The sequence below is a fragment of the Trachinotus anak genome, unplaced genomic scaffold, assembly GCF_046630095.1.
Source record: "Trachinotus anak isolate AG129_WGS33_773 ecotype Australia unplaced genomic scaffold, CSIRO_AGI_Tana_v1 ptg000011l, whole genome shotgun sequence".
NCBI classification, from domain to species: domain Eukaryota; kingdom Metazoa; phylum Chordata; class Actinopteri; order Carangiformes; family Carangidae; genus Trachinotus; species Trachinotus anak.
The window spans coordinates 892,767-904,911 of NW_027273862.1; the positions used below are offsets into that span (position 1 = coordinate 892,767).

General features: G+C 42.4%; 1 protein-coding gene across 4 annotated transcripts in view; it reads right to left on the reverse strand.

Annotated features, from left to right (window-relative positions):
• The window catches only part of adamts17 (ADAM metallopeptidase with thrombospondin type 1 motif, 17), a 126,267-nt gene that overhangs the window by 99,353 nt on the left and 14,769 nt on the right, over positions 1–12,145 (reverse strand). For all 4 annotated transcript variants that reach the window (XM_071488160.1, XM_071488158.1, XM_071488157.1 and 1 more), the window contains exon 3: positions 9,394–9,565. In XM_071488160.1, coding sequence (XP_071344261.1) covers positions 9,394–9,565 — 172 coding nt within the window. The remainder of the gene's footprint in view (positions 1–9,393; positions 9,566–12,145) is intronic.

A 12,145-nucleotide genomic window follows, 5' to 3' on the forward strand; every position in this document is an offset into this window, starting at 1 on the left:
TAACAGTAGAAGTTGCCTGTCTGGATCCCTCTGGCTCTGTTGGTCCCTATATGAAGAGCTTTCACAGCAAAATAAGTCCAATAAAATCAAGACGCAGTCTCTGACAACACAGAAACACCAGTGCAGAGCAGGACACATGGACTGTGGGAGTCTCCAAGTGCATCTGCTATTTCAGTTCATGTGGGTGCAGCAGAGCAAAAGGTCTGAGTGAAGTGGAACACAGATAAGAGGGTGGGGTGATTAATAAACCTGCTCTCAGCCTCTCAGACTGCTCAACAAATGGAAGAGACGTCACCAGGAAATCATGTTGTCATGAGGTGAACATGAAGCTTCTGTAATCACTCATTTGAAGTGTCAATCAAGTGGTGAGTCGACCTCACAGCTCGGCTGCTGCCATCAACCTCTGTGTAGACAGTGTAGTAATCATTAAGTAATTATTGAATCTGCAGCTCAGGTAGTATAAGTGAGGAAAGTAAGGTATTATGTGTCATGACACAACTGCACCGCTGAGAACAGGAACTGAGATGTAATTACATTCAAACATAGTATATGTGATGATAAAGAATCCCTCAGTCTCTCTCTCTCTCTTTCTCTCCAAATACAAACACAGAAAACTACTCTTACTCAAAGTCAAAAACAAATGAATTGTATAATTGTTAAATAACATTAGAAATAAATAGATAAAATATTAAGTCAATGGTCCATAAATTACAAGCATCTATACACATGGATGACCCAGACTGGCAAAACAGACTTAGTACATAAACATAGCGGAGTGGGGAAAACACCCCCCCCCCAGTGGATCATCTCTGGCAGCCATGATGGAGCTGGAACGGGACACAGCCAGATGCTGCAGACACCGGTGCTCAGATAGCACTGGAACCACTCAAATCAGAGGCTGCAGATGCGTCAACATAACTGCTGCCTGCAGACGGCTGCAAGCATATGAGAACATTTTCATATCTGTATTATCCAGCTGTGTGTTTTTCTAAAGCTCTCATCCAGTCTAAAGGTAGATGTCCATGTGTTTGTGATTATAAAGCAGGTCTAGGTTCTATATTAATACTGTGAAAGTATCAAAGCCTCAGTCCACAGAGAAATGCACACAGCCTGTATTCAGAAACTGAGCCTTAAAACCAGCCTGGAACTTTGTGATGTCACAACAAAGCAGTCAACGCTCTCAGCCACGCCCCAAGAAGAGCGGACCATCCATCTTTCTTAAAAACTTTATTAACAACACAACACAATGTAGTCATTACATTGCAGAACTAGCAAGCTACAGGACAGCAAAATGTCGAGGAAACACTGCACATCACTACATGTCAGAAAGCTAATGTTTGCTGCCTTTCCAAGGATGGTTACATTAGAGACCATGGGTAGAGTTTATGTTTTTCTGAAATACTAGAGCATTTTAATCCAAATTTGACCATTTGTTCAGCTGATTTCAAAGTTAAATGACCATCACCATTTACCAAGTTACAGTAGCAGGCTACAATACCTTACATGTGGTTGGCCTGGTTGTGTGTCACTCTGAAAACTAAACAGCTAATCAGAGGCGAGGCTCGGAGACTGACACAAAATGCCCCTTTCTTACTAGAGCTCCAGAGAGAGGCGAGAGAGAGATGTTAATCTACACTGAGATGGTTCTTGAAACAACAAAGATATCTTTTTATAGATAAAGGTTAAATCAAACACTTGGAAAGTGTAAAATATGGCACCTTTAAATAAAAACTAGTTTAGGTACAGTTAGGCCCAGAAATATTTGGACAGTGACACAAGTTTTGTTATTTTAGCTGTTTACGAAAACATATTCAGGATACAATTATATAATATATAATTTGAGAGTATTCACATCCAAATTGGAGCAAGGGTTTAGGAATTACAGCTCTTTAATATGTAGCCGCCTCTTTTTCAAGGGACCAAAAGTAATTGGACAATTGACTCAGAAGGCTGCAAAAAAAAAAATAACAAGGCTGCATGGGCTCTTCCCTCATTAACCTGTCATCAATTAAGCAGTTAAAAGGTCTGGAGCTGATTCCCGGTGTGGCGTTTGCATTTGGAAGCTGTTGCTGTGAACACACAACATGCGGTCAAAGGAGCTCTCAATGGAGGTAAAACAGACCATCCTGAGGCTGAAAAAAAAGAAGAAATCCATCAGAGAGATAGCAGAAATGTTAGGAGTGGCCAAATCACAGTTTGGTACATTCTGAGAAAAAAAGAGTGCACTGGTGAGCTTGGGAACTCAAAAAGGCCTGGACGTCCACGGAAGACAGTGGTGGATGATCGCAGAATCCTTTCCATGGTGAAGAAAAACCCCTTCACAACATCCACTCAAGTGAAGAACACTCTCCAGGAAGAAGGTGTATCAGTATCTAAGTCTACCATAAAGAGAAGACTTCATGAGAGTAAATACAAAGGATTCACCACAAGGTGCAAACCATTAATCAGCCTCAAAAATAGAAAGGCCAGAATTGACTTTGCCAAAAAACACCTGAAGAAGCCAGCCCAGATCTGGAACAGCATTCTTTGGACAGATGAGACGAAGATCAACCTGTACCAGAATGATGGGAAGAAGAAAGTTTGGAGAAGAATTGGAACAGCTCATGATCCAAAGCACACCACATCTTCTGTAAAACATGGTGGAGGCAGTGTGATGGCATGGGCATGCATGGCTTCCAATGGCACTGGGTCACTTGTGATTATTGATGATGTGACAAAAGACAGAAGCAGCCAGATGAATTCTGAAGTGTATAGGGATATACTTTCTGCTCAGATTCAGCCAAATGCAGCAAAGTTGATTGGATGGCACTTCACAGTACAGATGGACAATGATCCAAAACATACTGCAGAAGTGGAATATTCTGCAATGGCCGAGTCAATCACCAGATCTCAACCCAATCGAGCATGCATTTCACTTGCTCAAGACAAAACTTAAGGCAGAAAGACCCACAAACAAGCATTGTTGTGGGTCTGGTTTAAGTCAGGTTGAATTAAACCTTAAAATCTGCACTTCAATTCCGTTGTAGTTGTTTCATTTCAAATCCGATGTGGTGGCATGCAGAGCCCAAATCATGAGGATTGTGTCACTGTCCAAATAGTTCTGGGCCTAACTGTATAATAGTACTGACGTGCAAATTAATGACATTGTTGAGCAGCTGAACTTATACTGAATATAAAGTATATGATAAACAAAGTTAAGACATGTAGTGCCTCTGCTATAAGACAAAGCATAAAAAAATAAAGGAGTGAAAACTGAGCAAAAACAACTGAGTGAAAGGACTGAATTTTCCCTGTAATGTTTTCTTTTTTTGGTTTGAATGTACCTGCCATAAAAACATATTCATGAATAACCAAAGTGAAAGTTTAAACAAATATTGTTCAGTCACTCGTCATGTTCCTCCAGGCTCTTATGCAATATGACACACTGACCTCCATCCAAGCAGACTAAACTGCTGCTGAACAAAGAATGCATGGGAGGCAGAGGGGGGGGAGAGAGAGAGAGAGAGAGAGAGAGAGACCATATCTTTACCCTCACCACTCTCATTAAGGCATATACACTAAAATAAAAATAGAATTTATGTATGTTTTGTAGATTTCAAAGAGTTGTTGTGTATTAAAGTAGAACAGATTTCATTAAAACAGTGTACAACAGATTAATAATTACCTTAAACAGCAGTTTGGGGTGAACAAGGCTGCAAAATGAGCCTAATTCTCTTCAGCAGATTTATACATGTAGCCCCTGGTGTGTGTGTGTGTGTGTGTGTGTGTGTGTGTGTGTGTGTGTGTGTGTGTGTGTGTGTGCTGATGACCTGGTGCTCCTGTCCCCCTCCACAGACAGCTTACAGCTGAGACTGGAAATCAGTTCTATCAAACATGGGCACTCAGAAATAATACAAAATAAAATGTAAAAGTAGAAAGCATAAAGACTGAGCAGACCAAACATTATACTGCAGTGTTGGCTTGACTGTGAATGAGCTGAAAGAGAAGGCAAGAAGGGCTTTGTAGGCCTTCAAAAGAAAAAGCCTGATTGATGTTCCAATTAGGACCAAAAGTCTAAATCCAGTAATATAGACCCAATAATATTATATGGTTGTTAAGTGTGGGGTCCAAGCCACGACCTCCCAAAATGAGAAAAACATCTACTGGAAGCTGTGCGTGCAGAACTGTGCAAAAACACAGAGTTCACAGAGAAACATCCAATAACACACACAGGGTGGTCAATACTATTACATAACTCAAATCCATCAAATTTTCTAAACACCTCCAAGCTAGTGCACCTTACTCCAACCACTAGAAGTCAGAGAGTGCCAAGAGCTGAACAAAGATAAGACACACAGCAAACTGCCCTGACCAAACCATCTCAAAACAAGAAGAAAATTATATCAAACACTGGAACAAAACCACCAAATCACACATGACATGAATTCTGACAAACTCTAAACAGAGAGCACCTGACCACTGGGACTGACAGATCACTGAGGGGGACTGACAAGGACCAGAGAAACAGGCCGTCACAGCAGAACAGGCCGTGTTCACTCTGTCATTCAAGAGTAGCTGAAACAGAATCTCACTGTACTGTGAGAAATACAAGGATCTGACAGAGGTTTTCTTTCAAAAAATGTCCTGTCTATGTGAGAGAAAAGTCAGTGTGCTGTACTATTACCTGCAAAATCTGTTAACTGTAGTTATACACTCAGTAAATGTTTCTTCAGTGTTACTGCTGAGACTTAATCCTTCCATACATTATGGACAACTTCTTTGTTCTGTGTGGTCATGACGTGACCTGAATAGAATTGTTATTTGAGGCCTTTTATTATGTTATATTTGATGATTGATATCGATGGTTGCTACTTTCATATTATTGTATATTTATTGCAAAATAAAGTCATGTGTCAGTGTTAATAATTTTCTGTACCGCTGTGGCAAAGCATCTCTGATCTGTTGCCAATAAGAGAGAGAGAGAGAATAGGACTACAGAGAGAACCAGCAGTGTTCATGCAAACATGCAGAGGAGAGAATTTAAAATCCGACTCTTTTCTCCCTTCATCTCACCTCAGGACACCTACTGCACACACACATACATCTATCAGTCATCTAATCATGTCTGTGTCACTGGAGCAGGACGACCACACCCTCCCATTGAACATTCTGCTGCAACCCCTCAAAGTTAGGTCTGGGGGCCACACAGGCAAGTCGATGGAAATGTCAGACGTCCCTGAAGAGTTTCCAAGAAGTTCTCTGGCAGAAAACAGACAAGTTTAACTTCACCACGGTTTTATTTGCTAACAATTATGTCAGTTAAGAACAGTACAAAGTTCTACAAATCGTTCAATATCAGCAGACAACTTCCCATAGAGCAGAGCGAGAGTGTGTGATGTGAAGCCATCTGAAACTGTGTCATGAAAAATGCTGCTCGACAAACAGACACAGACACACACAGCTCGGCATGGTTTTTCTTCTTTCCTTCTAAAAAGGAGGTTTCAGTTATTGTGTATGCCCCAGTTGTGAACATATGGAAAAAATTTATTTATACAGGTTGTCAAAAGTGCTGGTGGTCTTTAGCTTGGGTGGTGTTATGTAACTTTGGCGGTGCAGTTCAGCTCTCAGGGTCAAGCAGCTCTTTTTAATGACTGTGCACAGGGGAAACATAGAGAACGTCTGAGAGCAGTTTTGATTGTGTGCAAGTGAACACAATGATAACACCAGACCCACCAGACACAGCAGAGTCACTGTCTCTGCAGCTGAACAGCTCGTCTGCTTGTGTCCTTCTGCTCAGTGGATGAGTGAGAAGGTGATCTCTAACTGGACATGGTGGGTTCACCGTGAACCCTCATGACCACCGAGAGCAGTTGTCAGAGACGGTCTGCTGCCATGTCAGAGGCTGTGGCTCAGGAGGTAGAGCGGGTCGCCCACTGATCTATTCCCAGCTCCTCTTGTGTGCATGTGAAGTGTCGCTGGGCAAGATACTGAACCCCAATGAATCAACTGTGTGGGAGCGTGTTTCTGGTAGAAAAAGCGCTACATACATAGCAAAAAGCTCTGTGTGAATGTGTGTGTGAAGTTTAATATATTGAAGAAATATAAGTGCAGTGCATTTACCATTCAAGCTGGTGTGCCAAAATCCACTGAGCACATGAGAAGAAGGTGACACATTGTCTTTGTACAGACAGTATGAACTGGTCAGGGAAAACAGAAACTAAATAAAGATCAGACAGTGTGCCGCGTGCAGTCATTTAAACCAGTCAAGTTACCACACTGATCATAAAAAAAGCTGGACATTTGTTTTCAAGCTGCTTTAGAAACACAGATAATGATCAAAATGACTCTTAAACTCCACTGGAACGTCTGCTGAGGATTAGACACAGTTCTGAACACACAAACCTGATGGCACAACCAGAACACAGAGGAGCTGCGTTTTGCAGAAACCCTCAGCTGCCCAGTGCAGCCACAGTCTGAGCTGGAGGCTGAAGGTTACAAAAAACAACAGTAATTTCAATTTGTCATCTGAAGAGTTTTGTTGTCTTTGTCACACTTCACCACTCACCTGTGCTATAGAGATTCTATAAGAGTATGAGGGTAAGTGAAGTCAGTGCAAACGCTCCTCAGACTAATGTAGTTTTTAAACCACGAGATTAGATTATAGCAATGATTCGTTTTTCAGATTAACCTGGTAACTGTTACTACACCGTGTATCAGTGTATTTCTCTGACTTTTCACATACACAGACGAGTGCAACACCATGACTGCCTTCAGGAGGAGAGCGAGCCTTTTTCATTGAAGACATGTTAACGTCTCACATCAGGAAGAGCACAGATATATAAAATGAAAAAGCATTCTCCTGCATTCAAACCTGATGTAGTTGCTGTTTTTCCTGATGCAGATTTATCCAGACACAGCTCACCGCCTCATGTCACTAACGTTAACATTATTTTTGGCTTGTCTCTCTTTTGATTATAAAGCAGGTCTAGGTTCTACATTAATACTGTGAAAGTATCAAAGCCTCAGTCCACAGAGAAATGCACACAGCCTGTATTCAGACACTGAGCCTTAAATCCAGCCGTCAGGACTTCTGTAACTTTGTGATGTCACAACAGCTCTCAGCCACGCCCCATGCCCCACCCACCTGGACCCACCATCCAACCTTGCAGGATTTGGTTTCTCTGAGTCTTTACCTGAAATCTGCTATATTTTTATTCAATTACTCAGAACACAGTCAGCCAATCACAGGAGAGACTCAGATCCTCTCTTCTGATTAACTGACTGACCTGCTGTTACTAGAGCTCCAGAGAGAAGCCTGAGAGAGGAGATGTAAAACTACACCGAGATGGTTTTTGGTTCTTAAAACAACAAATATATCTTCTGATGGAGATCAACATTGGGACCTTCAATATTTCTGCCTCTGCTTCAGAGAAGAGCCTGTAAAACTGAAACACATCTACCGAGAAGCGAGTAAAGCAAGCAAACCTACAGCAGACTTTTAATTCAGGCTTCTGGCTGCGTGATGTGGTTCTTTGGCTTCACTCATTGATTCTGCCTCCAGAACAGTGCTCGGCTCAGAGAAATGTTTGGATAACTATAACTCCAGTCTGCAACTAATTAAACTTTTCCATGACTTCCCAGGCTGGTCATTAGTGCCTGTGACTGGATCCTGTGTTCAGGTGTGCTCCACACTACAAAAAACTGCCATCATTCAAAAATCAGGAGACACAGCTTTTCTCTGCTTTGAAAAAAAAAATCCTCACTGTGAATTTCCTCTCACGACAAAAATCGATAATCTTGGCACAGAGACACAGAGGGTTTGGAAAATATGCACATTATTAATGCAAAAGAGCAGAGAGTGGGGTTTGCCGTGTGTTTGATAGCGTTCACAGCAAGAGGGTCAGCAGGTTCCAACAAGAGATACACATTAAATAAGGAAACATCTGCATTCCACACAGCCTCTCTTGCAACACACTGGAGCTGAATGAACATCAAAGCGTGGCAGATCGCAGTAAATGCTGCTCCGAAACCGATGATTTATTAGCATTGCTTCCCTGGGATGTTCAACTGGCCCATTTCAGCTCGGAGGGTGGAGAGGCAGACAGTAGTTCATTCACTCAGCTCACTGCGAGCACATCACTGCAGAGGGATTTGGAAAATGTTCCAGGGTTTTTGAGGTGAGCGTAAGGAACATTCCCAAGATTCTGAAAAATCACACGAATCCCGTCCTCTGTAATCTGACCCATATGTATGAAGCCGTTTCTCCGCCAAAAAGATTCAAGCATAAAAATCCTTTTCGTCTCTGCAAAGCACCACTTGTAAAAGTATAAGACAGAGTGCAACAAGCAAGAAAATCAGTTTTTAAAATCATGATTCAGAAGTTAATTGAGTTGTCAGCATAGAAAGGAAGAGAACTGCATCAGTTCACAAGTTCAGTGAGGACATTGTGCTGGTTGATCAGGTAAAACACATCAGCTGAGACCATCCTACAATCACTGCTTGAATTTATGCAGCATTACACAGCAGCCAGGAGCTACAGCAGCACCGTCAGTGCACTAATTCTAGTTTATTACAAAACGGGTCAGTTTTCATCCATCACTTCTGTCAGTTTTGACAACAATGTACTAATCTACCGAACTGTTGAGATCTCTCATTACAATATTTGAAGAAACATGAGCAGTGTGAGAATCAAACAGGATGGAAACAAACCAAGAGTTTATCCTGGTGATAAAATAATCTGTTGTAATCTGTAATGTCAACTCACACCCATCAGGACTAGGTGTCTTGAGAGGTTGGTGCTGAGAAACCTTCCACTGCAATTCACCTACTGTCCCAACTGGACCACTGACACTATCTACACTATCTACACTGTCCTCCATCTGACCCCCCACCCACCCACCCTACTGAACTGTGCTGCCCTGCTTGTATCTGTTGTTTTTCCTACCCAGTTTTGATGTAATCACAACCATAGCCCTCTCCCTAACCCTAACAATCTCTGAATGTTGAAAAAACTGAAGAGATGGGTGTTGAGACCTGCTGCACAGACTCTCAGCGGCTTCACTGTGGAGACAGTGCACAACAGAGATCCTCTCACCCACAACACAGACGGGTCTCTCCCCTCCCACTCCCACCATCTTCTACAGAGGGACCACGGCGAGCATCACTGCCTGTGTCACTGTCTGTTTGAAACTGCAGCACTGCTGACCACCATTTCTGCAGACTCTTCCCACCCCTGCTGACACTACCAGATACTAAACAGTTTTTCCCCCAAGCAGTGATGCTCCCCCCTCCCTCCCCAACACCACATGTTCATCACATCCATCAAAATGTAGGTGACTGAGGTCTGTTTGATTGATACCAGTGTGACAATGACCGCACATCCTGACTCATCCAGTGTGGCTCTGTGTCACTCACCCTGTACAGTCCCACAGTAGCTGGGCTGGTCGGCATCTGGAGCGGAGCTGGTCTTCGCGGAGCGTCGGAGCCGGGACAGCCGGTGTTTAAGTCCAGAGAAGGACTGTGATGGGTTGTTTTCACCCAGCGGTTGGATGAACAGGCTGTCCTCCCCGATCTGTACGAGCCCAGTCTGTGCACACAACAGAGACATGTACGAGATGAAACTGTGAACACCCCCCATGAGGAGACTGGTTTGAGTCTAGATAAGCAGGATTTTAACAGCTGAGTATGAGGTGATTGGAGAATGTAATAACACTCATTATTTAGCTATGTCTTAGATTTTCTTTGTCACAAAAAACAAATGATTAAACACAGTAGAAACCCTGTTTACAGCCAGTTCATTCCCAATAACACAGTTTTACTGTACAATACTAACTTTGACAGTGACCAGTTGGTACTTAATATGCCAGAACCATTTTGCACTTTATCAGCTCTGAGGTTAGCACCATTTGTGTTGTTCAGTGTGATGCGTCTGAAGGCTCAGGCACGAGCACAGCAGTGTTTTCCTAGAAAAATCCTCTGGCATGTGAGCGAAGTACCTGTCAGGTTAACGTCACAGCTGAGCAAAGTATGACACAGTTGAATGACAGCTTACACTGTGCAGCGCTGTGCTGTGCAAACTCGCAGCAGGAAGGCACTGAATGAAAAACATGAGCCGTGAACTGAACATCAGCAATCATACAACACAGGTCCTCACCAACCCGTGGAGGACATCACCAATACTTTAGTTCATGCACAACACAGTAATCTTATGCTTCAGTGCGTGTGTGTGTGTGTACATAGTGACAAACTCCATCCATGCGTATGTCGGTCAAGGCAGGGAACCTCTCAGGATTCATGACTCTGTTATCTGATAAATCACTTCCTACTGTTTTCTGGACAAAAAATGGCTCCTATAGAAATATCTAGATGCCTCATGTTGCAGATGATCACATGACCTGAGGTCATCATAACATCAACACAGGCAGTGACGGGTCAACACGTATTCTAAAAAATCATTTATGAAAGTAATGTTCTGTGTTTGGGTGAACAAGGCTCAGACTGAGACTGACTGTGGACGTTTCTGTCGATGAAAACACCCGAGTGTCTAACAATTAACACAAACAGTAACACACAGTAGGATACAGCAACCTCATTGTCAAGGGTGAATTTCTGTCTGTGCAAGTAAAGAAGGAATTCAACTTTTGGTGAAATAATTTGCAGCTTTATTCAGGATGCAGTTAGCCTGGCTTAGCACAAAGATTTGAAGCATGGGGACAATCAAGGTGCTGTATTTTGTTTGTTTAAACTGTCCATGAACAGATATCTAAAAATGACACTGACAGGATCTATCACTTGAAAATGTTTGGTACCCACCTGCCTGTACAGAGACTGTCTAGGTATCTACTTTTTAATACAGTCAATAGTTCCAGCACAAACCTCCCTCTAAAACCACACGTTGTCATTTGTCATTTCTGTTTATTTGTATGGATTAAATAAATCAGATGTGGGTGAATCAGCCTTTTTCACAGCAGACATGTGACTTGTCATAGCAGGAAAAGCACAGTTGTGACTAATGACATCATCAAGGGCTCTGGTAAGTCTTGGCAGTGTGACAGTGATGCATGCTAAGCTAGGCTAACCACACCCTGACTCCACCTCTGTTCCACACACACAGGAGGCTGATTGAAAATATGCTTGTTTCCCCAAATGTTGCACTTTTCCTTTAAAGCAGCTCTTCTTGTATCACATATAGTTTCATTGAGATATAATACTTAATCATTAATATCGTATTTGCATGTTTAACAACAAGGCCTCATCTTTGATTATTGTCCAATGCTAATGTCTTTGCAGGAGAATATTAACTGTAAATCAAAATACAGATTTTTTTACATAAAAGACATGCAGATGGCAGCGCATGTTTAACCCTGAGTAGTGTCTGTGGGTTTTCCACTCATACTCTTTACTCACTGTCTGATGGAACCTTGTAAATCCCTGAAGTGTGTGTAATAAACAAAAGAGGAACCTGGTCAGCAGTAGTATCCACCTATATAAATTATAAATTAGTTATAAACGAAGGTTCTGTAGAGACAGATGACTCTGTATTTATGTTGCCTAGCAGTTCGGGTGACTCGTCTGTCAGACACAGTTACAGTGTTTACAAGTGATCACATCTATCATCCCATTGCTGTGGCCATCCAATCCCTTCTGCTGTTGTAAGCTGAAGCTTTTAAAGTAGGTCAGGAGAAAAAGTGCTGGAGGCTGGCAGTCTCAGTGCATGCTTTAGGTGAGCCAGCACTATCAGGAGTGGTCTCTTCTCTCGCTCTACACCTGGTCTTATACAGACCTACGTCTAAAAGTTCCACTAGCAGCACCTGCAGCTCACACAGCTCCTTACAACCCACCTGTCCAGAGCCCTGCCTGCAGACCTGAGGGTGCACTCTGCCTCACAGAGGAGCAACAACTCAGTTATGTAGCTTGGAGCCGAACCATCAGGCAATCAGTGAAATGTTAAGGTTATTTCTAAAACTGACTGGAAACCAGTGAAGCGAGACGAAAGCAGGGTGATATGATCTTGTTTTCTAGTGTTCATTAAAAGCCCAGCAGCTGTGTTTTGTTCTAGTTGGAGGTGTGAGATGGTTTTTTTGGCTGAAGACAATAAATTACAATAAACTGAGTGAGGAGATATAAAAGCATGTATGATCTTCTGAAGATCAATTTGAGAAAGAAA